The sequence below is a fragment of the Vipera ursinii genome, assembly GCF_947247035.1.
Source record: "Vipera ursinii genome assembly, chromosome: 3".
NCBI classification, from domain to species: domain Eukaryota; kingdom Metazoa; phylum Chordata; class Lepidosauria; order Squamata; family Viperidae; genus Vipera; species Vipera ursinii.
The window spans coordinates 200,185,539-200,212,035 of record NC_139516.1 but is presented as its reverse complement, the minus strand read 5'-3'; the positions used below and the strand labels follow the sequence as shown (position 1 = coordinate 200,212,035).

At 40.8% G+C, this 26,497-nt stretch overlaps 1 protein-coding gene across 2 annotated transcripts; it reads left to right on the top strand.

Moving 5' to 3' along the window:
- Positions 1-296: 296 nt before the first annotated feature.
- Positions 297-23,143, top strand: TMEM65 (transmembrane protein 65). Of its 2 annotated transcripts, XM_083357609.1 has the most exons (8): positions 297-903; positions 13,355-13,435; positions 16,890-16,934; positions 17,503-17,570; positions 18,093-18,147; positions 19,361-19,403; positions 20,620-20,725; positions 21,085-23,143. In XM_083357609.1, exons 1-8 carry the CDS (start codon positions 555-557, stop codon positions 21,181-21,183), a joined length of 846 nt encoding a protein of 281 aa, XP_083213735.1. In that variant the 5' UTR covers positions 297-554; the 3' UTR covers positions 21,184-23,143. The 2 variants fall into 2 exon arrangements, with proteins under 2 accessions (XP_083213735.1, XP_083213736.1); XM_083357610.1 differs by lacking the exon at positions 13,355-13,435.
- The last annotated feature ends 3,354 nt before the right edge of the window (positions 23,144-26,497 follow it).

Below are 26,497 nucleotides of genomic sequence, written 5' to 3'. Positions count from 1 at the left end.
TTGGACTAGATGACCTCCAAGGTCCCTTCCAACTTTATATTATTGTTATTGTTGTTAACTAAAAAGCAAACGAGGGGCCGCGGCGATCTGCAGGGAGGTGGGCGTGGCTGGAATCTCGTCCTCTCCCCCCCCCCCACCACCACCTAATTAGGAGCGGCGGGGAAGAAGGCGGAGACGAAAAGAGAAGTCTTCTCTCTCTTCCCATTGGTTGGAAGACGTGGGGGGGGCGAGGCCGCGGCCATTGACAAGACGAGTCCAGTGCGCCTGCGTGGCGCCCGCCTGCCACCTCCCTCGTTTCAATCCCGCTTCACGGGCGCGGCGGGAGCTGCTCGCCGGAGTTCGTTGCCGCTGCTGCTGCGGTTGCCGTTTGAGGGGCGATGCGGCGGCTGGCCGGAGCCGTCCTCGGGCTCTGAGCCGCCGGCACTGCCGGGCAGAGCGCGGCCGGGGGAAAAGGCTCGGGACAGACTCATGAGCAGCGCCTTCCCAGCGCCCGGGCGTCGCCGCTGCCGCCCTTCTCCTTCCCAGCGCCGGTAGCCGGCGGGCGGGCGGGCGGCATGTCGTCGCCGACGTGGCTGAGCTGCCGGCTGGCGCTGCGCTTCGGCTCGGCCGGCTCCTCCGCTCCGGCGTCCCGCCTGGGCGGCTGCCGCTGCCTCCTGCTGCTCCTCCGCCGGCGCCTGAGCGCCCTCCGCCGCGCGCCCCGGCTCGAAAACGGAGTGGGGCTCCCGCCCGCGGCCTCCTGCTTGGGCTCCCCGCGCCCGCTGGGCACGCACCCCAAGAAGGAGCCGGTGGAGGCGCTGAACACGGCGCAGGGGGCCCGCGACTTCATCTACAGCCTGCACTCGACGGAGCGGAGCTGCCTGCTCCGGGAGTTGCACCGCTTCGAGTCCATCGCCATCGCCCAAGGTGAGAGGGAAACGGAGGAACGCCCGTGCACGTCTGAACGAGCCCGGGAGCCGTGCTGGCTTGCCCCACCCATCCACCCGTTTGAGGGATAATAATAATAATAATAATAATAATAATAATAATAATAATAATAATAATAATAATAATAATAATAATAATAATAATAATAATATAAGCAGGCATATACATAGAATGAAGGCTACTGCTAAGTTTGTAAGCCGCCCTGAGTCTTCGGAGAAGGGCGGGATATAAATGGAATTAAAATTAAAATTAAAAATTAAAATTAAATCTCTTGGGAGGGGTGGTGGTGGTGGTGGTGGGGGAGGAAACCAGCGAGTGTCAGCCTGGGAAAGCGCGTTTGGAGTGTGCGCGTGTGTGTGCGCGCATCCCGCGTGCAGGCCGGCTTTCTTGGGAAGTCGAGTAAACACGTGTACGCGCGCAATCCCCGAGATGGAGACCCCCCAAAAAAAGAGATTAGTTTAGGAATGTTGGCTCTTTTTTGAGGGCTTGGCGATTTTCCTAGGCAACCCAAACTAAGCCCCCCCCCCCCCTGGCTCCGGGGATGCATCGGCTCTTATTTGCATTTCGTAAGCCAAGGCTTCCGAGTCGTGCACGCCTGCATTTTGCTGTAGGAAAATATTCTGCTCCCTGCGGATCCCCCGGTGCGCGGCAGCTGATGATGGTTGGGCACGTGCAGTTGTGTGTATGTGTGTGTGTGTGTGTTTTGCTTGCCATTGCTTTTCCAGCTGAATCCCACGCCAGATGAGAGTTAAGTTATCCGACCGGCTTCTGTGCCCTAAGTGATATCTGAATGGCCTCTTCTCATATTTTCCTTTAGCCGTGCCAGACGATGGTGCAAGAAAACGCTCGGTGTGTAACTTGTTTGCCTCTTCCAGCAGATCTCTTTTATTAAAAAAAAGGAACAAAACCTGATTTCTAGAGGTGTAGTGTGTTTTCAATGTTCAGGTGCTTTAGAACGTTTTTTTAACAGAATTGGAAGGGACCTTGGAGGTCTTCTAGTCCAACCCACTGCTCAAGCAGGAAAAACCTTATACCATTTCAGATAAACAGGGTAGTTGTCCAGTCTCCTCTCCTTGGTGGCACAGTGGGCTAATGCCTCCTTAAGTAACACCAGCTGCCTGCAAAGTTCAGGTTCGAGTCCCACCAGGCTCAAGGTTGACTCAGCCTTCCATCCTTCCGAGGTAGGTAAAATGAGGACCCAGATTGTTGGGGGCAATTAAGCTGACTTTTTGTAATAATGCCGCTTGGGGGTGTGTGTGAAAGCCCTAATAAGCAGGCATATACATAGAATGAAGGCTACTGCTAAGCTTGTAAGCCACCCTGAGTCTTCGGAGAAGGGCAGGATATAAATGGAATTAAAAAAAACAAACATCCAGTGTTGGAGCACCTACAGCTTCCGGAGGCAAGTTATTCTACTGATTAATTGTTGTAACTGTCAGGAAATTTCTCCATAGTTCTGGGTTGCTTTTCTCCGTGATCCATTTTTAAAGCTTTTCTGCTGCTCTATTCAGACTCTGTCTTATGGTTCGTTGGTGTGTCTGTTAGTGTCCAACGGTGTGTAGGGACTGATAACTTCTTAGCACATTTTTTGATGGAGCCTCCATTTGTTGATGTTTTAAGCAGTAGAATTTGAAAAGGTACTAGTCTAGAGCATTTACAGAATTTGCTTAATATCAGTCGGGAATCAAAGCCAACTTTAGATCCCTGTTTTGAAAATTAAAACTTTAAAAACTTGAGTTAGGACATTGAAAAATATTGTGTGAAGTGTTACTGAAATATGCACAAAATACAGGGGAAAGTAGTATTTTGACCGAATTTTTTCACCTTTAATTTCTTTGGCTTCTTTTTTTTTCTGCACTCTGTATAATGTTGCTCATCCCAAAAGGGAATATAAATGTATGTTCAGAACACCTGAATATTCACGGTCATTGCCAGTGTTGGATGTGGTTCTTCCTCAAATGTAATTAATTGAATTTTTTACTCCTTGTTTCTGAAAATCTGTGTAGACTACAGCTTTCTTCAGTAACTTTTAGCCCTGGTAATTAGAAAGGAGACATACATCTGTCAGAGTGGTACTAAGCCATATTGCAGTTGCTGATGTGGATTATTCCTAGCTTTTTTGTGCTAATTGGCAGTTTGTAATTAGCAGCTAACAGATATACATCTCTCAGTGGAACTTGAAGAGAGCTGCCACAGTAGACATACGTGAGTTGTTCTAGAACGGGTAGGCCACCTTGGCTCTTTTATGACTCGTGGACTTCAACTCCCAGAATTCCTGAGCCAGCCATGCTGAGGGAAAAGGGAGAGGTTTCCAAGCTGAGCCATGCTGGCTCAGGAATTCTGGGAGTTGAAGTCCACGAGTCATAAAAGAGCCAAGGTGGCCTACCTCTGTTGTAGAAGACTGCCCATCCTTCAAGTAAATTGTGTGAGGTGGCAGAATACAGGTAGTCCTTAACTTACAACCATAACTGGACCCAAAATATCCATTGCTAAACAAGGCAGTTGTAAAGTGAGTCACACTCCATTTTATGACCTACACATGGAATACTACATCCAGTTTTGGTCACCACGATGTAAAAAAGATGTTGAGACTCTAGAAAGAGTACAGAGAAGAGCAACAAAGATGATCAGGGGACTGGAGGCTAAAACATATAAGGAACGGCTGCTGGAATTGGGTATGTCTAGTTTAAAGAAGAGAAGGACAAGGGGAGACATGATAGCAGTGTTCCAATATCCCAAGGGTTGTCATAAAGAAGAGGGAGTCAAGCTATTCTCCAAAGCGCCCAAAGGCAGGACAAGAAGCAACGGATAGAAATTAAGGAGAGAAGCAACCTAGAACTAAGGAGAAATTTCCTGACAGTTAGAATAATTAACCAGTGGAACAACCTGCCTCCAGAAGCTGTGAATACTCCAACACTGGAGGTTTTTAAGAAGAGACTGGAAAGCCATTGGTCTGAAATGGTATAGGGTTTCCTGCCTGACTAGAAGACCTCCAAGGTCCCTTCCAACTTTATTGTTGTTGTTTTTATTATCATCATCATCCTTTGAACCCTTCTGACAAGCAAATTTAAGAGATTTAAGGTGCTGGTACTTACCTTTAAAGCCCTACATGGCTTAGGCCCGGGATACTTGCAGGACCATCTGCTGCCGGGAACGAATTCCCATCGCCCAGTACGCTCACACAGAGAAGGCCTCCTCAGGGTCCCGTCGGCTAGACAATGTCGGCTGGCGACCCCCAGGGGGAGGGCCTTCTCTGTGGGAGCGCCAGCCTTGTGGAACCAGCTCCCCCCTGAGCTTCGGATGGCCCAAGATCTCCAGTCCTTTCGCCGCGGCATCAAAACACTCCTTTACCACTTGGCTGACCTAGACTGACGGATTTTAATTATGTTTACAATTTTAACTCTATTCTTTAATTTATTTTAATTTATTTCAATTTTTAATTTTAATTTACTGTACAGAGACCTTTAAGTTTTGTTGTTGTTAGCCGCCCCGAGTCCCTCGGGAGATAGGGCAGGATATAAGTCCCATTAATAAATAAAATAAATAAATAAGTTCAATGGGAAAGCCAGATTCACTTAACAATTGTCAAGAAAGATCATAAAATGGGGCAAAACTCACTTAAATGTTTTGGTTAGCAACATAAATTTTGGGTTCAATTGCGGTCGCAAGTCAAGGACTACCTGTATTTGTCAATGTCTTAAGATGGATGATAGATTATGAGTTTAGAGCAACCGCTTTAAGTTGTAAAGCATTAGAATATAAATATGATACTTGATTGAGGATTGAGTTTAATTGGGGCAGTTTGCAGCAGCATTATTTAAATTTTATAGGACAGATTGGATTCACATATGCTACATCGTAATATAATTCGTTTTTGTTTTGGCTTATAGTGTTGCCTGAATTGAGCCATTATGGTTTAAGCATCATGACTGAGTGTGTGAATTTAGCCTCTACAAATAACATTTTATAAAGTAATAGAACGTACATCTCTAGCTGCTTATAATATTCACTTCAGGAGAAACCAAAAGGGAAGAGTTCAGTTAGTATTAAAAAAGAAACTGATTAAAAAGAAGAAATCTGACGCATTTAGATATAATTAAGGTACATTAAAGGGACACGGTGGCTCAGTGGGTTAAGACACTGAGCTTGTCAATCAAGATAGGCAGTTTGCCGGGTCGAATCCTGAGTGCCGCGTAGCAGAGTGAGCACCTGTTACTCGTCCCAGCTTCTGCCAACCTAGCAGTTCGAAAGCACGTAAAAATGCAAGCAGAAAAATAGGGACCACTACGGTGGGAAGGGAACAGGCTTCCGTGCGCCTTTGGCGTCTAGTCATGCCAGCCACATGACCACGGAGACGTCCTCGGACAAGCGCTGGCTCTTCGGCTTTGAAATGGAGATGAGCACCGGCCCCTAGAGTTGGAAACGACTAGCACGCATGTGCGGGGGAATCTTTACCTTTTTACCTTTAAGGTACATTAATTTGTACTTCCAAGCTATGTTAGTATAATGTAGCAAAGATAGTCTAATGGCATCTTAAAATGAACAAATTGGTTTTTGCCGAATATGGCTAGATATTTCCAGTGTCGTAGCACTTAGGTTGCGTTCACACCTCATGCTAAACCTTATTTAATGTAGTTTGCTTCATTTTGAACTAGCCTGATATTGATATCAAATCATTGTGATTTATAGATTAGGATTCTAAATAAAATAGGACCCTGCCTTAGTCAAAAAAAATGTTGGTTAAAGCAAATGCTGGCATAGCATGGTGTGTGAATTAATCTTAACTTTGAGCGGTTGCATTAAATTACCAGTTACATATGTGAGTTGCATCACAGTGCAGATAATGCCCACTCAGCTTTTTCCAAAACAAATGACAGCTAATTATGAGTTTCCGTCTGCATACATGTGATTGTGCTGAAATCTAAAGTAGTTATGAGACTGTTATTGTCACATTGATTTTTCACACTCTTTTAAAAAAAATGGACAGCTGCCAGCCAGCTGATAAATTCAGAGCAATTCTTACCTTTGAAATGGAAAATATCAAAACTGCTTGCTTTGCTTTTTTTATCTTCATCTGTTACAGACTATTAACTGCAAGCTACTATGCCTAAATTGTATTTTATGTAGTTAGGAAGTTGCTTGCATTTGACCTTGATCCATATAAAGTTGTCCTTGAAGGAATTGAATGGCTTGACTGTTCCTAGACTTGCGTATTATTATTAAATCTTGGAGGAATGCTCAGTAGAAGAAATACTTTCCATCTCCTTCATGTATGCTTGTGTGTTCTTAATCTCTTAGTTATAGGGGTTTTTTTTAAAGCTAGAACGCTTAAGTAATTTTTCTAGATTTTAAAATCCCAACTGCAAGTTTTGCTAATATGCTGCCAGTCTGAAGCCTATTTAAATTGATGTTTGTGGGGTGTGGGACAATGGGAGACAAATGTTGAAACTTGCATCAGATACCAAGAGCAAGTACATAATTTGTGTGATGCATTACCATGTCCATGTTGCTATTTTTTTATGGGTGGTTGTGATTTATAATTGCTATTGCCTGTTCAGAGGGCTTTTATTTCACTATTTTTGTTATGTTTCCTCACACTTTACTTAGTGAGAAAATATGCAACAAAGGTGCTGGAATAAGACTCCTCCGAACACCTTAGGAGAGAATTAGCAGTAAATTGGTTCTGCTGAAAAACCTCTTATCTGTTTTTGCCTCGAACCTGTACCTTCTCCATCGTGGAAAGTCTGCACCTATTTTTTTCCTGGATATTTATTCATTTGCAATGATTTACAAATGTTGTTTTGGAATTTTAGCCTGTCAGTATTTGAAACTGTCACTAAGCCTTCAGTCTTATATATGGTATTTAAAAAGGGCATTGGAAGAAATACTGTCTTAGGCATCCAGGTAAGTATGGAAAATGCAAAAAAACCAATGGAGGTCTTTTAGTTGCTTCATTTCTAAATAGCTTAACCTAATCTTCATGGAGTGAAGTGCTTTTTTTTGATAGAGGAATAAGGGCAACAGATGTGTGAATCCACTTCGCAGCACTGAGTTATTTAAAAATAGCAAAGGTGGGATAAAAATAAAATCTTATAAGTATTCCTTCTCTTCTTTTGCGGAATTGATAGGAGAAAGAGCTGGTAGGTTTGGTGAGTGTCCAAGCATCCAGGAGTACATAAGTAAGGTAGCACCCAAAGATGAGCTGCTGAGAGAATGCTCGAGACAGCAGCAGACAGATGTGGGAGGAAGATCACACAGAGGAAGTGCCGTGGCTAGACCAGACCTCTGCATTGAGAGACACTGGGAAATCCTACCAGGGGTTAGATCGTAGCAGCACAAGACCAGCCTACCACACCAGGCAGGATCCAAGGGGTAGACTGTGCTGAGAGGCCTCAGAGTGGCAGGAACAGCATACACTAAATGGCACAACAAAAGAGATGGCATTGTGTACAGAAAAATTTGCACAGTGTACAATCTAGACCAGGGCTAGGCAACCTCGGCTCTTTTATGACTCATCAACTCCCAGAATTCCTGAGTCAGCTATGCTGACTCAGGAATTCTGGGGGTTGAAGTCCATGAGTCATAAAAGAGCTGAGGTTGCCTACCCCTGGTCTGGACCAATGATGGCGAACCTTTTGTGAGTGCCCAAAACCCACCTGCCCCGCCTCCATCCCACCCAACCGCAGGGCCACCCACTGCCTCTACGGTCCGCCGACTGCCCAGGTGGCCCTGCAGTGTCATGGCAGCCAAGCCCGCGCCCCGCAGCATCTGCACACAATGGTCCGCGAGGGCAGAGTGTTGTCCCTGCTGCCTGGCTGCCATGTGCTTGGTTGCGCTGTTCCACACGGGCTGCACCTGGGGGCGACTCCTCTGGGGTGTGTGTGTGGGGAGGCGGGGCTGGGCTGGGGTGACAGCGCACTTTCCCATAGAGAGGGTTCTGAGTGCTGCCTCTGGCACATATGCCATAGTTTCGCCACCACTGATCAAGACCTTCCCAACTCCAGATGGGAGATTCCACAGAAGGTTGTAGAGAGAATAAGAGAGCTGTGAATCTTCCAGATACTGACCTGACAGGTACTGGCCAATCATCCAGACATTGTGGTAGTAAACAAGGACCAGAGGATAGCAGTGGTGATGGATGTAGCAAAGCCAAGAGACAGCAGCATCAGGTCGGAGGACTATGAGAACCTGGAGAAGTACCAGGGACGGAAAGAGGAATTAGAGAGGAGGTGGAAAGTAAAGGCCAAAGTGGTCCCTGTGGTGGTAGAACCACGCCAGGCTGTGAATCTTAACCTGGGAGAGTGGCTCCAGCAGATCATTCGAACAATATTAGAGCTCTCTGTCCAGCTATTGTGATGTTAGGTACATATGAGATACTGCACAGAACACTCAAATTCCTAGGCATCTGGTAGAGCAGAGGTCCCCAACCTTTTGGGCACCAGGGACCGGTTCCGTGGAGAGAGGTTTTTCCGTGGACTGGAGGGGGCGTGGTTTTGTGTGCTGCCTGCATTTCGCAGATGGGGCTTTGCTTGTTTGTGCGGACCGGTTGCTGGCATGCCGTGGCCCGGTACTGGTCCATGGACTAGGGATTGGGAACCCCTGTGGTAGAGAACCTGAGGTTGAGAAAGCCCCAGACCATTCAAAGGGGTGAGAAGAGAATGAATACACACACACACACACACACACACACACACACACAAGTCTATTGGAAAGGTTTAAATTTTTTAAATTATTCCAAAAGCATACTAATGTTTGTTACTTTTAGGATCAATAAAATATCACACGGTTCTGATTTTGGATAGCATTTTGAACAGTAGAAAATCAAAAACATTTGCATTTATTCTGAAGTATCACAATAATCCAATAATGTTCTTGGAAACAGTAGTAGTGGCTAGAAAATTTCTTTCTATAGTTTTGTATCGATCTAGTATAACTAGATTTAATTTTGTACCACTGTTATTCCTTTGGTACATTTACATCGAGGAATCAAATTAGGTCATAAATTTTTCAACCAGGAAGTGTAAAACAGTTTTCATAATTTTCTCTCAGAATGCCTAAAGTAGATCAGAATTTATTAAAATAGATGAAATAAAGACCTATCTTGGTTTAGCCAATAAATGGCTTGTAATAACATATAGGCATAAAAATAGGAACAGTTGAACAGCTTTCCTGAAAAGGTGTTATATGAGGGGACATGGTAGCAACTCAGAACTAGAGAATTTGATTGCAGATAGAAGTGTCCCTTACTTTGGTTAAAAAAACCTATTCAAAGCATAATCAGACATAATTCTTTTTTATATTAACCAAGTTATAGTAATTACCTAATGTGAAGGTCATGCTAAAGTAACATGATTAAATGACACACAGATCCACATAGGTGAACCATACCATAATATTACAAATATTGCAAAGAATAACGTAGAAAACTATAGAGCAAGGGTGTCAAACTCGCAACATCATGTCATGTGTCGCGACGTATCGTAACTTTTTTTCCATTGGCAATGGGGTGGGCGCGGTTTCGGCATGACGCATCCGGCCGGCAGTTTGACACCCCTGCTATAGAGCTTTACTATTCCACCTTGCAAAAACATTACTTCAGGAGTGTGCAACCTTGGCAAGCTTAAGACCTGTGGACTTCAACTCCCAGAATTCCCCAGGGATGTCTGGCTGGGGAATTCTGGGAGTTGAAATCCACAGGTCTTAAACTTGCCAAGGTTGGATACCCCTGACTTACTGATCATTTTTGCATTAGGATACACGCAACTAATCACAGATCTTGCAGCTCATTATTGTCCAAACTCTGGAAACTTTCCATCACATTGTAAGCATTGTAGGGAGATGGGGGTTATTTTACTTAATATCAGACCAGAAATAGAAACTGTGAGAATACAGCTTAGCACTACGAGTTTATAAAATGCAGCATGTAATAGAATCCTTATGAATTCATATTCTATCTGGAAATTGAAGTTCCATTCTCTAAAGATTGTGATGGGACAATATTTGAGGAACGTGGTTTTTTTGTTTGTTTTTTTGTAGTCTGGGCTTTTTAAAACCAAATATTTGCCAGTAAAATTGATGGTTGTTGCTGGCCTGCTGGCAGGCAGTTAAAACACCTGTTTGCCTTACGGATTTGTTGACAAATCACTCTTAACTGCTCCAAGGTTTTTCCCAATATACAACTGAAACCTTCTCCCAATGTCCTAGAATGATGAAGAAGCTTCTGAATGAAAAAAATGCTTTTAAGTACCTAAAAAGTACAACACAGGACTTAGTTTCCAGACTACAAATCATCCTAATTATCCTCCTGTCTTTGTTTCCATTTACTTGGCTTCTTAAAGTCAGTTAGAAACTGTGTGGACTCAGGGAAAAATAAAATGGGGAAATTAAAAAAAAAAACGTATTTCCTGTAGTTTGGGGACTACTACTGATGTCTCCTAAAATTTAGTGTTCCCTTTGGTATTTGGTTTTTTTGTTTGTTTGTTTGTTTGGCACGTAGGCAATTGCTGATTCATTCACTTCATACAATGCCAGTTAGCTAATTCTGAGGCCACTGGGGAGGTCAAAAGTGGCCTTTCTGTCTTCTCGGACTCCTGTGCCACTATTCTGCTTTTTAAGAGAAACATTTTTTCTCTCATCATAAACGGAGGGCTTTGTAATGACATGAGGCACTCACTGGTCCCTCTGAAGATACTGATCCCATGTCTAAGGTGAGGAGGTGTGGACTGAATATCAGTGTTATGTATGCAGGCACCTGCATAGCAACAGCCACCAGGGGGCGTTGGCCTGAATGGTTTTGGCGGGAAACCCAGTTTCGGCGGGAAACCTAGGGCCAACCCCATTGGCTGTCCGCTTACCTGGCTAGGTATTTAAGGAGGCCAGGTAGCCCTCATTCCTCGGTACGCTAAACTCCCCCCCAATAAAGAGCTGAACACGTACTCCGCCTGGCGTCTCTTCCTTGCGTCGGACCCACTACATTGCAATCAGACAAGTCTGTCATTGAATTGGTGGGGGGGAAGGGTAGGTCAAGAGAGAGTGCCTGCCCATTCATGAGCTTTGCATTTGTTTTGAATTACAGGTCACTAAGAAAGACAAGAAGGGACGCGGTGGCTCAGTGGGTTAGGACGCTGAACTTGTCGATCGGAAGGTCGGCAGTTTGGCGGGTCGAATCCCGAGTGCCGCGTAGCAGAGTGACCGCCTGTTACTCGTCCCAGCTTCTGCCCACCTAGCAGTTCGAAAGCACGTAAAAATGCAAGTAGAAAAATAGGGACCACTATGGTGGGAAGGTAACAGCGTTCCGTGCGCCTTTGGCGTCTAGTCATGCCGGCCACATGACCATGGAGATGTCCTCGGACGAGCGCTGGCTCTTCGGCTTTGAAACGGAGATGAGCACCGGCCCCTAGAGTCGGAAACGACTAGCACGCATGTGCGGGGGAACCTTTACCTTTACCTTTTTAAGAAACACAAAAAAAAAGATTACATGTATCTATATACTGGTACTACTCACTTGTCTGTCAGTAACCTTCAGTTAGCCCAAATGGTGCATCATAGCCCCAAGGTTTTGAATCGGGGTACCTCAAATCATCTAATTTAAAAATGCATACAAAACTGGGACCCATTAGTACCATGTAATTGAAATTTCAAGGAACTTTACACCAGTTATATTAACAAAGTTGAGATCTCCGCAGTGCCGCCATACCACTGTTGTATTGCCCATTGGTTTGCACTGCTAAATCATTTCCAACTTGGAAGTGCAGGCAAAATTGTTTTGGCTGCTTGCATATTTTTTGTTATTTGGTCAAGCCCTAGCCCCCAGCAACTCAAGGCATCTAAAGATATATAGATTAAAACTGAGAATAAACCTCAAAATAGCATCTGGAGTGAACAGCGGCCATTGTCCCCCAAAAGAGACAAGGAAGTCCCCAGTCAGCCTAATTCAAGGGCTGGGGAAAGAGCCATGTTTTTAAGGCTCTTTTAAAACTGATAAGGTGGAGACAAAATGCCTACCCAAGTCCTACTAGATGACATTGCGGAATTGATGGAACAAGGAATAAGCCAACTTGTCAAGATTTATAAGATGGGCAAAAAAATAGGAAAGAGGTAGTCTCCCAAATAACCTGGCCCTGTGCCGTGTGGGACTTTAAAGATGTCAGCCACCATCTTAAATTGCCAGCCACCATCTTAAATTGCGCCTGGAAGTCAACCAGTAGTATGGGCATGATGCACCGGCCCCCATCATTGGTTGTGTTGCTACATTCTGGATCACCTGTGCCTTCCAAGTGGTTTTCAAGGGCACATTGCAATGATACATCTCAAAGTGACCAAATAAATGATTGTAAGAAGTGCCTTCTGGTTCATAAAAGGGTGCAGCTAGTGCCAGATACCCCATGTGAAGGCCCTCCTGGCCTCAGCTACCACCTGTTTTTCAAACTGTAGTCGTGGAACCCCACATTGCACACAAGACCTAAACAAGGTAATGTAGCCCCGTTCAGGAACAAAGTTGGAGGGTTCCCAACACCAGGGAGCCCAGACAATCACAACTACTCACTCTTGCCAGGTTCGGCTGAGCTTGTTCCTTTATAACCCAACTCTCTCAGCATCTAAGCATTGGGACATTGTAACAGCATTCCAGTCAAAGGACAAGATATATAAATGAGGCATATTGGTGATAATTGTCCTTGATCCAACAAATGAACTTACCCAGTGGCCTCTTGTACATGTAAAACAGATGTGGTGATGAGTGTAGATTTTGTTAGGTAGCAGGGTTATTATCATTATTATTATTTGCCCTACTCTTGCTCAATTGAATGGCAGACTGATTGGTGCATGAGTTTATAACGTTTCAAGAATGGCTTTGGTAAGGAAAAACAGGATAGTGGGCGTCTGTGGTGAGCTGGTGGGACTGAAAATGGTGTGTGAAAATCTCCCATCATCACCTGGTCAGAACAACAAGATGGGTTGGAAGCATGGAAGACAAGTTGTACTTGTCATTGATTGTTTATTATTTTAGTAATGAACTAATACTGCCTTAGAATTCAAGTCAGAAAATCTTCACTATCAACTAAGCTATTTCCTGCTACAACTCACAAATATTTCAAATCTTTTTCCATGAGAATTCATGTTTCTGTGCAAGTGTTTTTATGGAGTGCAGGGGACCAGATTAAATGACAATAGAGTTATATATTTAATTTGGTGAAGGAGGAATGAAAGTTCATTTTCAATTTAATGTTCCATCCTACAGAGCAAATTTCATAATGACACAGTGAAAGGATGCAAGATAAACAGTATTTATAAGGAAGTAATGCCTATTAAAGTCAGTGACTGTTACTTTTAAATAAATAAACTTGGGATTCTAGGTTTGGATAATGAACTTTTAAAATGTTCAAGTGAAAGTAAAATAACATGCTGTTTCTTTTGTATGAAAACTTTTTAGCATCCAGATTTCCTAAACCACTGGTACCATTTAAGATGTCAATGAAACAGGTAGCATCAGCAGAACTACATAGGGCTTTGGGTACAGTAAATTTTGCTATTGATAAATAAGGCATGATGTGAGTAAAAGGTGCTGGTCATGTAACCTTACATGAACTTACTAATGTTTCCCCATCTAATTATCTGGCATGTGCTAATATAAATGCGTTTGGTTAATTCTGTCTGCATCAGCATTTGATTTCTTTCAGAGTAACAGTAAGGAGATAAGGGCTTTTGCTTCTAAAATCAAAGTTATCCTAATTAACTGCCAAACTGGTCTACAAGAATCACAAGCCAAATTCTTAATCAGAATTTGCTTGCAGTTTAGTTTAAACTGATCTCACTTTAATTAAAGGACTTACTTCGGTGTTTTAAGCAGGTACAGTAGTTTTTAGATGAAGTGAGAAAGGCTGTATCTGAAAAGTTTGTATATCCTGATAAGGCCTGCAATGTATGTTTTACTATGGGTTATTTTCAGTTTAATTTAGGAAACTGACATTTTGACACCTTTTTGTCTTGACTGGATGTACTAGCAAACCATGATTTGAAGAACAGTCAGACCTAATGAGCTGTCATTTTGTTATGAAGCCTGCTTGGAATAATTGGTTGGACCCTAAGAACAGCGGCCTTTTTCTGCTACTTGCTTGTTTCCAAGATTGTCTTATTTATTAATAATGTTACTCTAAAAGATTTTTTTGAAGAAGTGGCTTTGGATCATATCTCTTTTTAGTGTTTGCATGAGATTTAGGAACTCGCCCAAGTGGTTTAATGTGCTCTTTAGCATTTGAAGCAAATGGTTGTCATTGTAACTTGTAGAAATTAATTCCATATATAATTACACTTAGTATGAATAAAGTTACTGCTGGTCTTCAATGATTACTATAACCATGAAAACAGCTGCTTTTCTCTGCCTGCTTTTTCTGCACTGGCTGTAATTTCATTCATTTCTGATGTGTTATTTTTTATGAATGGAAAGTCTTACATCACTTTTACTCTTGTTGTTTTCAAGCAAGGTATTAATGCCCACCTGATAATTTTCTTAAATTTTTCGGCATGTGTTCCAGACAAAGCATGATTCAAATGTGGGTGACCCAGAAGAAACTGGTTCACAACTTGATAATACAAGCACTTCCTTATTCTTCCGCTCCATTTACTGATCCAAGCTTGCCATACAAAAATGCAAGCTATAGATTATATTGTTCTGGTACAATACCAAACTATTACCAAGAGTTGATGTGATTGTAGCACACAATGGAAGAGAAAATAGAGGTAGTCTTTGACTTAACAATCATTTGTTTAACAACGGTTCACAGTTGTGATGGTGCTGAAAAAAAATGACGCAGGACTGGTTCCCACACTTAAGACCATTGCAGCATCCCCACTGTCAGGTGATCAGAATTTGGGCACCTGGCAAATGGCAGGTGTTTACAATGGTTGCAGTGTCCTAGGATCATATGATTGGCATTTGCAACCTTCCTGGAGGGTTTATAGATCCATGGTGGCACAGTGATTAGAATGCATATTGCAGGCTGACTCTGCTCACTGCCAGGAGTTCGATTCTGACTGGCTCAAGGTTGACTCAGCCTTCCATCCTTCCGAGATCAATAAAATGAGGATCCAGATTGTTGGGGGCAAGATGCTGACTCTGTAAACTGCTTAGAGAGGGCTGTGAAGCAGTATATAAATCTAAGTGCTACTGCTATTTCCAACAGGCAAAATCAGTGGGGGGAATCCATGACTGCAGCAAAAAAAATGATAATCAAGCACGACTCACTTAATGTATCACTTAGCTATAGAAGTCCCAATTGTGGTAATAAGTCAACGACTACTTGGAAGAAAAATTGAAAAAAAACATAGAAGAATATACATTTATGTATTTTGAATGTGGGTTAATTTTAATGTGTAATATTAGACAGAAAATACGGTATCTCAGCTCATAGGATTTTTTTTATCTATCTTTGAATGATAACTAACCTTTTTATATTAATGAGGCCAAAAGAAGGAAGTTACTGTTAAAAGTTTATGTTTGATCAATATTTGCATTTCCATGTAAAACCTGCAAATGAAACCATTGAAGCCTTTGTTCTCATAATCAGTTTCCAAGAGAATATTCCACTTTTGAAATAAGGTTAAAATATTGATTTGGTTCCTATGCCTCTTATCCAGTAGTGCAAATTTCCTTTATTATACTGTGCCATTTTTAAAAGATTCTTGAATAAAATCTTTCTTTGTACAAAGAGGGAAAAAAATTGCTTTTGTTGTAATGTATTTAAGATTCTCACCATCAAGTGACATTCTGGCTTTTTCTTAAGAGACAGATTGGTGAGAGAATACACATTATATTCTGAAATAGTACCATACTGAGCCACAGAAAGTAAATTCAGGGAATATAAAATCCTTTGATCTGTATATGTAGATTTCTTTATAATTTCTTTCAGAGGCTCTGAACTGGCATGTATTTATTTTGCATTGTATTGTTTCTATTTTCTCCTCTTACTCCAGGAGCTTTACATGGAGAAACAGGTTAGACTGTGCTAAATAGTCACCAGAGCTAAATTTGATGCAATATATAATTGTGTGTGCACATTAATGGACTCTGGGTCTTGCTGAAAGTGATTTGTGAATGAAGCCACCGTGGTTTGCAAAGAAGGAGTCATAACTTAATGTTACTGATGACTTGTTTGAAACATGATTAAATTATATCCATTTGCCATAATTTTTTGCCAAACATGATCACAGTACTTTTGTTCTTAAATCATAATCAACTACCCCTATAGGCTGCTTATCACAAAAATGGGTTTAGGGCATATGTCTATATATTGCTTTAATCAAGTGAATCTAAGTAGCTTAAAAAGAAATATACTACACATTGCAAACAGAAATTAAAATCTTTAATGACCCGCAAATCTTAAACTTCATGACATCCTTAATTCTCTAATATGACTGGTGAATATAAGTTACACTGCCAATTTTTGGTGATCCACTGCTTAAGAAATTTCTTTCCATAATTAAATCAGTTTTATTTCCTGAGTAATCCTTGAAGTCAGTTGAAATTGATAAAGATTTCTGACATGGAGCTGTTTGATAGCCATAAACTAATGTTACAAAATTATTCAGGGCAGTTTAATATTTTTTATTGTACTGGTTTAGGAATCAAGGTAGTTCTGCCTTCCCTAGCTAAGAATGGAATTTATCCAGGTAATGAAAGAATAAATGATTTTTTTTCCACAGTCTGCTTCTTTCCCATTCCTTGAATATGATAAGCCATTTTAAATTGTGGGATATTAACATAGCGGTAACAAAGTTAAGAAAAAATGTGTCATATTTGGTGACTGAAGAGACAGTTCTTTTAATTCCAATTAAGTCTGTGGAGAATCTACCTTACCTATATTTTTTCATCAGAATTATTATTTTACGTGTTCACATTTAAACAGTGCTGTGTACAAAATAACTAGCCAAATATGTCTGTGCTTATACTTTCCTTTCTTTAAATTTAGAGAAGCTGGAGGTTGCACCACCATCCACTGGACAACTGAAGCACGGTAAATGTACTCTAAAAAAAAGATCAGATATTTTCATGGGTTAAGGAATTGAAAGCCTCAAAGAACTGCAGTGTTACCACTTTTAGTATTTTGGCTGTTACTTTTCACTTTTTGGGGGACAGTGTTTGCTATGCTAATTCAGTGTCTATAACAGAGTGGATCTCTTGAATCTTTCCTCATCTGTCACCCAGTTACAAATTGGCTAAAATTACTTGTTTAGCTGTGTCCAGAGCAATTTTTGTCACTGATTCCTCTATGTATGTGTGGCTTTTTCCTCTGTATCACCCAACTGCAGATGGAATTATTGAGAAAGTACCCAGAATGAATCTGGCCTTTCAAAGATAATCACTTTGGTGTTTGTGATCGCTGCATACAAATTGCTGGTATTTGTGTTCAAGAGAGTATGAAAAGCCTCTTCTGGTTTGGGTTATTCATAGAAACAGTGTCATGCCTGGGATTTTAAGCACATTTCAATCCTTATTTGGATTAATAATAATGTCATGTTGTTTGATATAATTGCAAATGGTGATTAAATACTTAAAACATTGTACACCTCTCTCTGTTCTAGTGTTCTTCCACAATGCACTACCTTTTGTAGGCTTTGGATTTTTTGATAATGCCATTATGATTGCTGCGGTAAGTCATCTTGGTACCAGTCTTTATATGCTCTGAAATATTTCTGTTGGTAGCATTGCAGCAATGCAGCATTGCTAGTTTAGGTTCTGCTTTATTTTTTTTATTTTTTATTTATTTTAATCCTATTTATATCCCACCCTTCTCCGAAGACTCAGGGCGGCTTACAATCTAAGCACAAATCAAATGTGCTTAGCAATAGCCTTCATTCTATGTATATGCCAGCTTGTTAGGGCTTTCGCCCCCCCCCCAAAGCTGCTTTATTACAAAGTCAGCTTATTGCCCCCAACAATCTGGGTCCTCATTTTACCTACCTCGGAAGGATGGAAGGCTGAGTCAACCTTTAACACACCATTACAACAATGCAGTACCATGCATATTGCTTTGGGGGTCTTCCAGAGGAATTGGGTGAGCAGGTGGTGCCCCCTCCCCCATTTTACACTTGGGTTGTTTCCTACAAGTGATTCCTGAAGTTCTGTCTACATAATGTGAGGATAATAATGAAACGCTCTTTGTCATTTTTAGGGCACACAGATAGAGTTATCAATAGGGATTGTGCTTGGAATTTCTACCATGGCAGGCAAGTAATCAAGGTCATTGCTGTTTATGTGGATTTATTTATCATTTATTTATCATTTAAGTTTATGTGCGCAGTGAAATTGATATTGACCTGTCCTTCTGTTTGGACAGAACTTTTTGATTGCTTTTTTTAAAAAAAAAACAGATTAAAGGATGAGTCATTTGGCATTAGGCCATTGTAGGATGTTGGATTTTGGCTAAGTCTGCTGTTACAGTTTAACAATCTATAGTTTAGCTTGATACGGTATATGTATCCAGAATCTCCGTATGAAGAACTGGCCTCCTCATTTTGCTTCCAGCTTTTGAAGAAATTTGTTTGATCTTTTATGTGTTATTTAATAGTTTGACTTTAGAAAGTTTGGTGTAATTCTGAGACATAGAATATTTTCTCCAAATAAAATAAACCCTACTGTACTTAGTTTTAAATTCAGTTTTAAATATTGGTTTGTCGTAGACAAACCAGTGTTGATGATCTTGCTTTGGAGAATATAAACAGTGTTTTGTTGGAGCAGATTAAAGATCTGTCATATCAACATTCCCTTCCCATAGAGGCCAGTGGGATAGGTGCAGAAAATAACGCGTAGCTTTCATGATGCTTGATTTCTAGTTTGAGCTAATCATCCATACATATTTATACTAAAGAATGGAGAACAGAGATATAGTCATTGTGAGACATTAAGTACTTTACAATTCATATTGTTATACTAATTTCCCTGGTATCCAGCTCATTTCTGGGCCCAAATCAAAGTCCTTTTTTGACTTAAAATATCTTCTTAGGAATTGCCCATCTAAAAGAATTTTTTCCCCTAAAGTTCCTCTTTTGAGGACTGTGTTTCAGATTCTCCCAGCCAAATAAAATAAAATAAAATAAAAATCTGAGAGAGCCTCTTCACTTTTAATAGCAATAAACTAGAATTGCTTATTCTCCTAGAGATCAACCATGGCCAATTACTAAACAATTTTGTAAATTACCCTGCTAAATTTGTGATGCTCTAATACCTGTTTTTTTAAATTTTCATGATGGCTGATTGATTGATGTTATGTTTTATTTTATACCATGTTGAAAAGCAGCTTTTATGAGCTATATAAATATATCCAATAATAGTCTTCAGAATAATTTTACTTTTAAGCAATAATACGGTTACAAAATTTGCTGGATATTTCTACAGTGTGTTTACTAATTTATATAATACTGTAATTTTCCAACTTTCTAGCTGCTGCCTTGGGAAATCTTGTCTCAGACTTAGCTGGATTGGGGTAAGTTTAGTTATATATTTTTCATGAACATACAGTATTTTTCTATAATAGAACATTTGAAGCTCAAAATGCCTTGCTAGTCTTAGCTCAGAATGATAGCTGGAAAAGCACCCGAATAACTAGCAACCTTGTTTGAACATGGAAATGTTTTGCACGTTCCCTCGTGTTTTTAATTTTGATATATTTTATCGGGATTTGAGGATAGGCTGGTACAGAGTAATGAAGCTGGAACGTGAAGTACAATTCAAGTTAGGGTGTTGGAGCAAAGGGTGTACCTTCATAGATTAGTGCCTGCTGTCCTCAAGTTCATATTTTCTCATTCTGTTTTGAATTCTTACCCAGTTCTCAAATCAGGTAATAATATGTGAAGAAAAATGGGAATTTGAGGAGCTGACAGTAGAGCAGGGGTGTCAAACTCAATTTCATTGAGGGCCGCATCAGCATTGCGGTTGCCCTCAGGGTGTGGCCAGGGTGGGCGTGGCCTACTGGGTGGGCATGGCTAAAGTGCATATGGCCTACTGGGTGGGCATGGCCAGCTCTACATCATTCGCATCAAGCGTGCCTATGGGGGCCTGGGCAGGAGTGGGACAGATCTGAGGGTCTCTGGCAGAAGGAGGGTCTCTGGGCCAGGGCCAAGGCAGTGGGGGCTGTTCCCTCACTGTTTCCAGGATGGCTTCGTGGGCCGCATGAAACCACTTCACGGGCCGGATCTGGCCCCCGGGCCTTGTGTTTGACATGTCTGCAGTAGAGTGACCAAAACAGCCATGTAGTGAAGAACTGTGTTTTTACTAAATTTATATTCTGCTTTTCCAGGGAAAATTTGGCATTTGAGGAGGTTTAATAAATTTAGCATGATTTAAGTATATAATGATTCAAAACAAAAAATATTTCACATTAACTGTTTTAAAAAAGGCAAGAATGATAAAAAAATTTGGAAAGGGAAAGGGGGCTTAGGTTTTTGCCACCTGTGCTATACTTAACGTTACAATGTTTTATGTGCTTATGAATCAATGAATATTGCATTCAGGATTAAAAATGCTCCGTTTTCTACTCTGTAATTTATTGGTACTGAGTTGTCAGCACAGAATTTTATGCAACTTGACTCTTTACCGTAATTGCTCACTACTTTTCTACGGTTAATTAAAATTGAGCAAAACTGGTACCGTTTTTCCCCCAGAGATTCATGTGCTCAATGTAATTGTATTTTACTCCCAAGTCTTGCAGGCTATGTTGAAGCTATGGCCTCCAGATTGGGCCTTTCAATTCCCGATCTTACACCCAAACAAGCTGATATGTGGCAAACGCGTCTTAGTGCACACTTGGTGAGTATGTGCATTTATGGATGAGAGCTCAAGTGAAACCAAGACACAGAAAAATAGCAATATTGCCTAAATATTAGAATTTGGATACCAAGTATGTGTGCGTTACTACCTATTATTCCTGTGGGGATAAAAATAGAAACGGAATCTTCATAATCTGCATGCAACTGGATGCTAACAAGAGGATTTCAAATCCACTTAATTGCACATTATTTCCCATGCAAAGTGATGAGCTCCTAAACTGAAAACCTCACCCTGAACAACATAAATGATGTTAATTGGATGTTCAGTATTGGATTTGATCCTAAATGAACATCCCATTCTCTTTATTTCTCCCCCTTCCCCCCCTCCTTTTTTTTTAGGGTAAAGCTATTGGAGTGACCATTGGCTGCCTTTTAGGAATGTTTCCATTGTTCTTCCTTGGAGAAGAAGAAGACAAAAAACTGGATGGAAAAAAATAACCTTTTTACAATATTTATCTATACATATATAAACTAATGTACCTCAGATATACAACTATGCTGTCCACGTATATAGGGATTTAGAGACAATAACAAGCAGCATGCTATTTTACAGAAGTACTTAACTTATTGTGGCTTTGTCTTAGTAGCATCTTTTTATAAGGGGTTTTCCTTTTTTTAAAATGTAAATGTGTTGACATGCAATTTCACTTAACACTGATGGTTGATCTTTGCCATGTCTCCCTCTGTGTTGGCTTCCTTCACTTGGATTGTTACTTTAATTACCTGACATTGATGCAGTGTACAGCTTTTGGGTTTGCATAATTTCTTAGCCTTCGGAAACGCATGGCACAAATGGCCCTGGATATTCACAAAATCTTCCACTCAGACTTTAATGTAGTTAGGTGTCAGCTGCCTTAGGAAATATCATGCTGTAACTTTCTTGCTTTTATTTGTCTTGCGGCAATATTTGAGCCCAGGTGCCTAAAGCAAAGCTGGTTAGAACAGGGGTCTTCAAACTTGGCCCTTTTATGACTTGTGGACTTCAAGTCCCAGAATTCCTCAGCCAGCATGCCTGGCTGAGGAATTCTGGGAGTTGAAGTCCACAAGGGCCAGGTTTGAAGACCCCTGGGTTAGAACAAGTGTTAACCTGTGGAAGGAGTGATGGAGAAATATTTTGGCAAGGCCATTGTACAGACTCATTTTATGGTCAAGTTTTTTCCCCCCTCGGCAGAGTATGTCACTAAATTATCCAGGTGGCAGCTTAAAGCGACTGTACAAGTTGATATTGCCAATAATAGCTAGCATGCAATCCAGAAGATTTTGGAAAGTGTCTAAAACATCTTGCCTCTGCAGCAAGTATCGGCCGTCTTCATTCTCAGATTTCCATTATTGAATATTCTCACCCAATTGTTTGTGTGCATGTTTGTTTTGCCACAGTATATTTGAAAACCGGGCTTAGCCTTACCCAACCCATGAACTTCCAACCTTGCCTATCTTTCTAAAGAAGAAACAAGCATAATATTAATCAGGCCAAAGTTCGTTCCTGTTCTGAAGGCATTAAGAAACGGGATAAAGTTTCTGTTGGATGTAGAAGGGAATGTATCTGGCATGGTGCCGAACAGAAGAGCCGTGTGAAGGGGAGAAGTTGGATATAAGATGAGAGCAAAGGGTAATTTAGAAGAAAAATAAAGCAAAATATTAAACCTTGAAATATATGGCTGCCCCCCCTCCCCCCAAAATGCGCTGATTTTAATGTAAAACAAATTTCTGCCACTGTTGCATGTTTTTCTGCTGTAGCAATTCAGGAGTAATGATATATGTGTCCTTGTCTGTGAATGTCAATGGGGGAGAATGGTAATCTGGTGGTCTAAAATTGACACTGTCTGGACGAGTGATTAATCTGTGCAGAGTTTAATTTACAGAAATAAACTTGTTTACTTTTCATTTAATAGGGTTTCTTTCATTTTGCCTTGTGCTTGCAGTTACTGCGCAGTATTCAAAGGAACTGAAACTTCCTAAAGAGCATTATGTTTTCTTGATTATGTGGTGGGTATATTCTGAGCATTTTGTTTTTATTAAATAAAGAGGACCATTTGTTCACGTGACGTTTCCAGTGAAATATATTTATTGAAAGACCTAAATAGCCCATTTGATTACAAAATCATGTGCCTCGTGCTCTGTCTAGATATTTTGCAACAACTCAGAATTGGCAAAGGGTGAACCACATACACTTCCCAACTTCCAACACCAAGAACTGCACTGCTAAAATTACTGACAAATTGCTATATTGGAGGAACATTGCAATCATTGCTCATACAGGAGGAACCAAGCCCGAAAAAGGAGAACAAGCTGGGTAACATTATTTGGGTTGGCTTTAAATTCCCACAAAAATGTAGAGGGAACAACACTGAAACCTATTCTGGTCCTCTATAAATCATTTTTAAAATACAAACACATATTCTAAATAATGCCAATCCCCATCTCAAACTTCCATATAATTCCTTCTAACTGGGTGAAACTACTTAGTGCATATATTTTATTTATTTATTTATTTATTTAATTGGTTTTATATACTGCCCTATTCCCGAAGGACTCAGGGCGGTTTACTTTCTGGGAGAAAGTGGATAAAAATCCTATAAAGGTTAGTAAAAAAGAGGGCATCGCCTTGAAGTAAATCACAGTCTTGCCTCTAAGCATGTGCATTGATTGAATTCACACAAAGCAATAAGCTCAAATGTTGTACATTTGGAATTTTGGAGCAATTGAGGGCTGCCATTGCACAATCTAGGAAAACACAGGTGATGTAACACTTGTACACAGATACCATATGGAGACTCCTGTGTGGCCTGAAGCATATTTTGGCCTTCGAAGCCGAAGAACTGCACATCTCTTCAAAGCTACTTTGTACATTAGTGAATTGAATCAACCAGCTATTGTGGTTCAGTAAACCATGATTAATAAACCAGCTTAATGTGGTTAAATAATGCTCCTTTATAGGTTTGTCTTCAGAATATTCAAAGATCTGCATGTAATAGTAAATACAATTATTTTTGGTAGCTCAGTGCATTAATTTTATATCAATACTTGCTTCATTATTAAAGAAGTATATATTCCTTTATAGGGACGCGGTGGCTCAGTGGGTTAGGACGCTGAGCTTGTCGATCAGAAGGTCGGCAGTTTGGCGGGTCGAATCCCGAGTGCCGCGTAGCAGAGTGAGTGCCTATTACTCGTCCCAGCTTCTGCCAACCTAGCAGTTCGAAAGCACGTAAAAATGCAAGTAGAAAAATAGGGACCACTACGGTGGGAAGGTAATAGCGTTCCGTGCGCCTTTGGCGTCTAGTCATGCCAGCCACATGACCGCGGAGACGTCCTCGGACAAGTGCTGGCTCTTTGGCTTTGAAACAGAGATGAACACCGGCCCCTAGAATCGGAAACGACTAGCACGCATGTGTGGGGGGAACCTTTACCTTTTTATATATTCCTTGTCTCACACTGAATTTTCACACTGGCTTCAAGAAGTTGCATATAAATGGTACATACATATTTAATGATTTTTATTTTTATTTCTGTTGACATACTCTGCTTTTTTCCTTACCTTTGGCTTAGCTTTTATATTATACCATTTGAAGGAATTGAAAATGTTCTTCAGATAGATAATACTGATTGGACACAACATTCCCTCCCATATCTTTTGTTACCGAAGAAAATAAAACCTGTCCAACTTAATATTTTGTGTTCATGAAGTATGTAACTTAATGGTACATTTGTTTATATTTTGTTACTATGTATCAAATTGTCGAAGTGGAAAACATCTTTAAGAAAAGGAAATTAACTACTTATCTGATACTGTACATCAGATCTGGGCATTTTATGGCTTCGGGACACATCTGGCCCTTTGGTTGTCCCTGTCCAGTCCACAGGAGGTTAATTGGAAATTAGAAATCAAATATAACTATGCCAGGGGTAGGCAACTCAGGAATTCTGGGAGTTGAAGTCCATGAGTCGTAAAAGAGCCGAGGTTGCCTACCCCTGCTCTATGCCATGCATGCAATACAACTGCATTGCTTTATTTTGAAGGCCACTGCTATTTTTCTTTTTCAAATTTAGTATGTGCATGCATGCATGCACACTTTCACAGCCCTATTTGGCCTTCCACAACAATCTCTGTTTCTCTTGTGGCACCTTGGGAAAAATCAATTGCCCACCCTTGCACTGTATGTATTCTTGTATTAAGCGCTTCTTGCTGTCATACGTTATAATGAATAGTGCCAGTTATCATGGCAGTTCTATTAAGTAAGTTAAGTAAGTGCTACTAAAAATGTGCCATCGTTGTCTAGGCAACATCTCCAAACGGGTGTAGAATCAAAGCCACAAATTTAATTACTAACCGTTGACAGAAATTCAGTATTCCAATTAAATTTGCCCAGACCTTTTCATCAGCAATGTTATCTAGCAGTGCAACAGATATGGCCCCACAAATATGCAAAGAGTGGGCACGTAAAACACAGCTAAATTTCCCGGTATAGTAATTATTTTTGAATATAAACTAATAGGTAATCAAAGCCAGCAACCATTTTTTTTTATTGAAAAGTTTTAACATACAATTTTTCTTTAAAAATCCCCCCTACCCCCTCCCTCCTCCCCCCCTACCTCTCCCCCCTCCCCCCTTACCCCCCCCCCCGACTTCCCAGAGCTAAATACAAGGTATATATATAAAAAGCAATCATAAACAATCATATACTAACAACTATAAACTCTAAAATCCATCACTCTCTAGCTTATATAGGATAAAACAAGCCTTAGTAATATTAAATATGTATAAAAAGAAACTAAAATAAGAAAAGAAAAAAAACACGAAAGAAGACTTATTCAAATGCTACATAAAACTTCTTAACCCTATACTTGTTCTGGATAAACTCAATCCATTTTCTCCATAATATAGTGTTCTTGCGAATGATCTTTCAAATAGGCCGAAATCTTCGCCATCTCTGCCAGGTCGGAAACCTTTAAAGTCCACTCTTCTATGGTCGGCAGTTCCTCTTTCTTCCAATACTGACCTATCAAAAGTCTTGCTGCCGTAATTAAATTCAACATCAACTTGGTGTCCACAACTGTAGCGTCTGTAATTATTCCCAACAAAAAAAGTTGCGGACAAAAAGCCAGCAACCATTGACTGAGGCTGTCCTCAAAGCAATATTTGTACTTTTGGAGACGTTTTTGCTGCTGTCCTGGCCGTGAAGACAGAACCTAGCATCTGGAAATTAAGTTGCCTGTTGACCCTTCAGTGTAATCCTGAAATTAAAACGCCATTTTGAAATCTGTATTGTAGATGATTCTCATTTATGGTTTGTGTGCCAGGGTTGTGCAGAGATTGGTGGAATTTGGGTCAGTTTGATCGGTCACTCTGCTTCCATCTGAATGCTAAGAAGGTCTTAAAATAGGGTTGAGAATGTAATCCTAGCAAGGGAAGCCTGTATTTGTCATACTATTATCTAGCCCCACTGCAGATGCTTCAGTAGTTGGCAGCACACACATTCTATTCATTGGAACAGTAAACCTTGTCACACAGAAATTTATTCCTCTTTACTGTTTTCACACAAAAAATTGGCTAAAAGCATTACACATTTCAATGGCTTTCTTATTTGGAAATGGGGTGATGGTAGTGCTCTGTGTTCATGAAGATATTAAGTAAGTCACATCTGATTTTATGAACATTTTTGCCATGGTTCTTAAGCAAATCCACAATACTTAAGTGAAATATGCTGCCGTTAAGCGAATCCAGCTCCTCTGCTTGTCGGAAGGCGGCTGGGAA

What these genes read in the sequence shown, in the direction of transcription:
- TMEM65 (XM_083357609.1), top strand. Translation starts at nt 555, where the DNA reads ATGTCGTCGCCGACGTGGCTGAGCTGCCGGCTGGCGCTGCGCTTCGGC. An exon ending in GTCCATCGCCATCGCCCAAG is followed by an intron (nt 904 to 13,354) that starts GTGAGAGGGAAA and finishes AAAACTTTTTAG; the next exon opens with CATCCAGATTTCCTAAACCA. An exon ending in TCAGACTTAGCTGGATTGGG is followed by an intron (nt 19,404 to 20,619) that starts GTAAGTTTAGTT and finishes TTTACTCCCAAG; the next exon opens with TCTTGCAGGCTATGTTGAAG.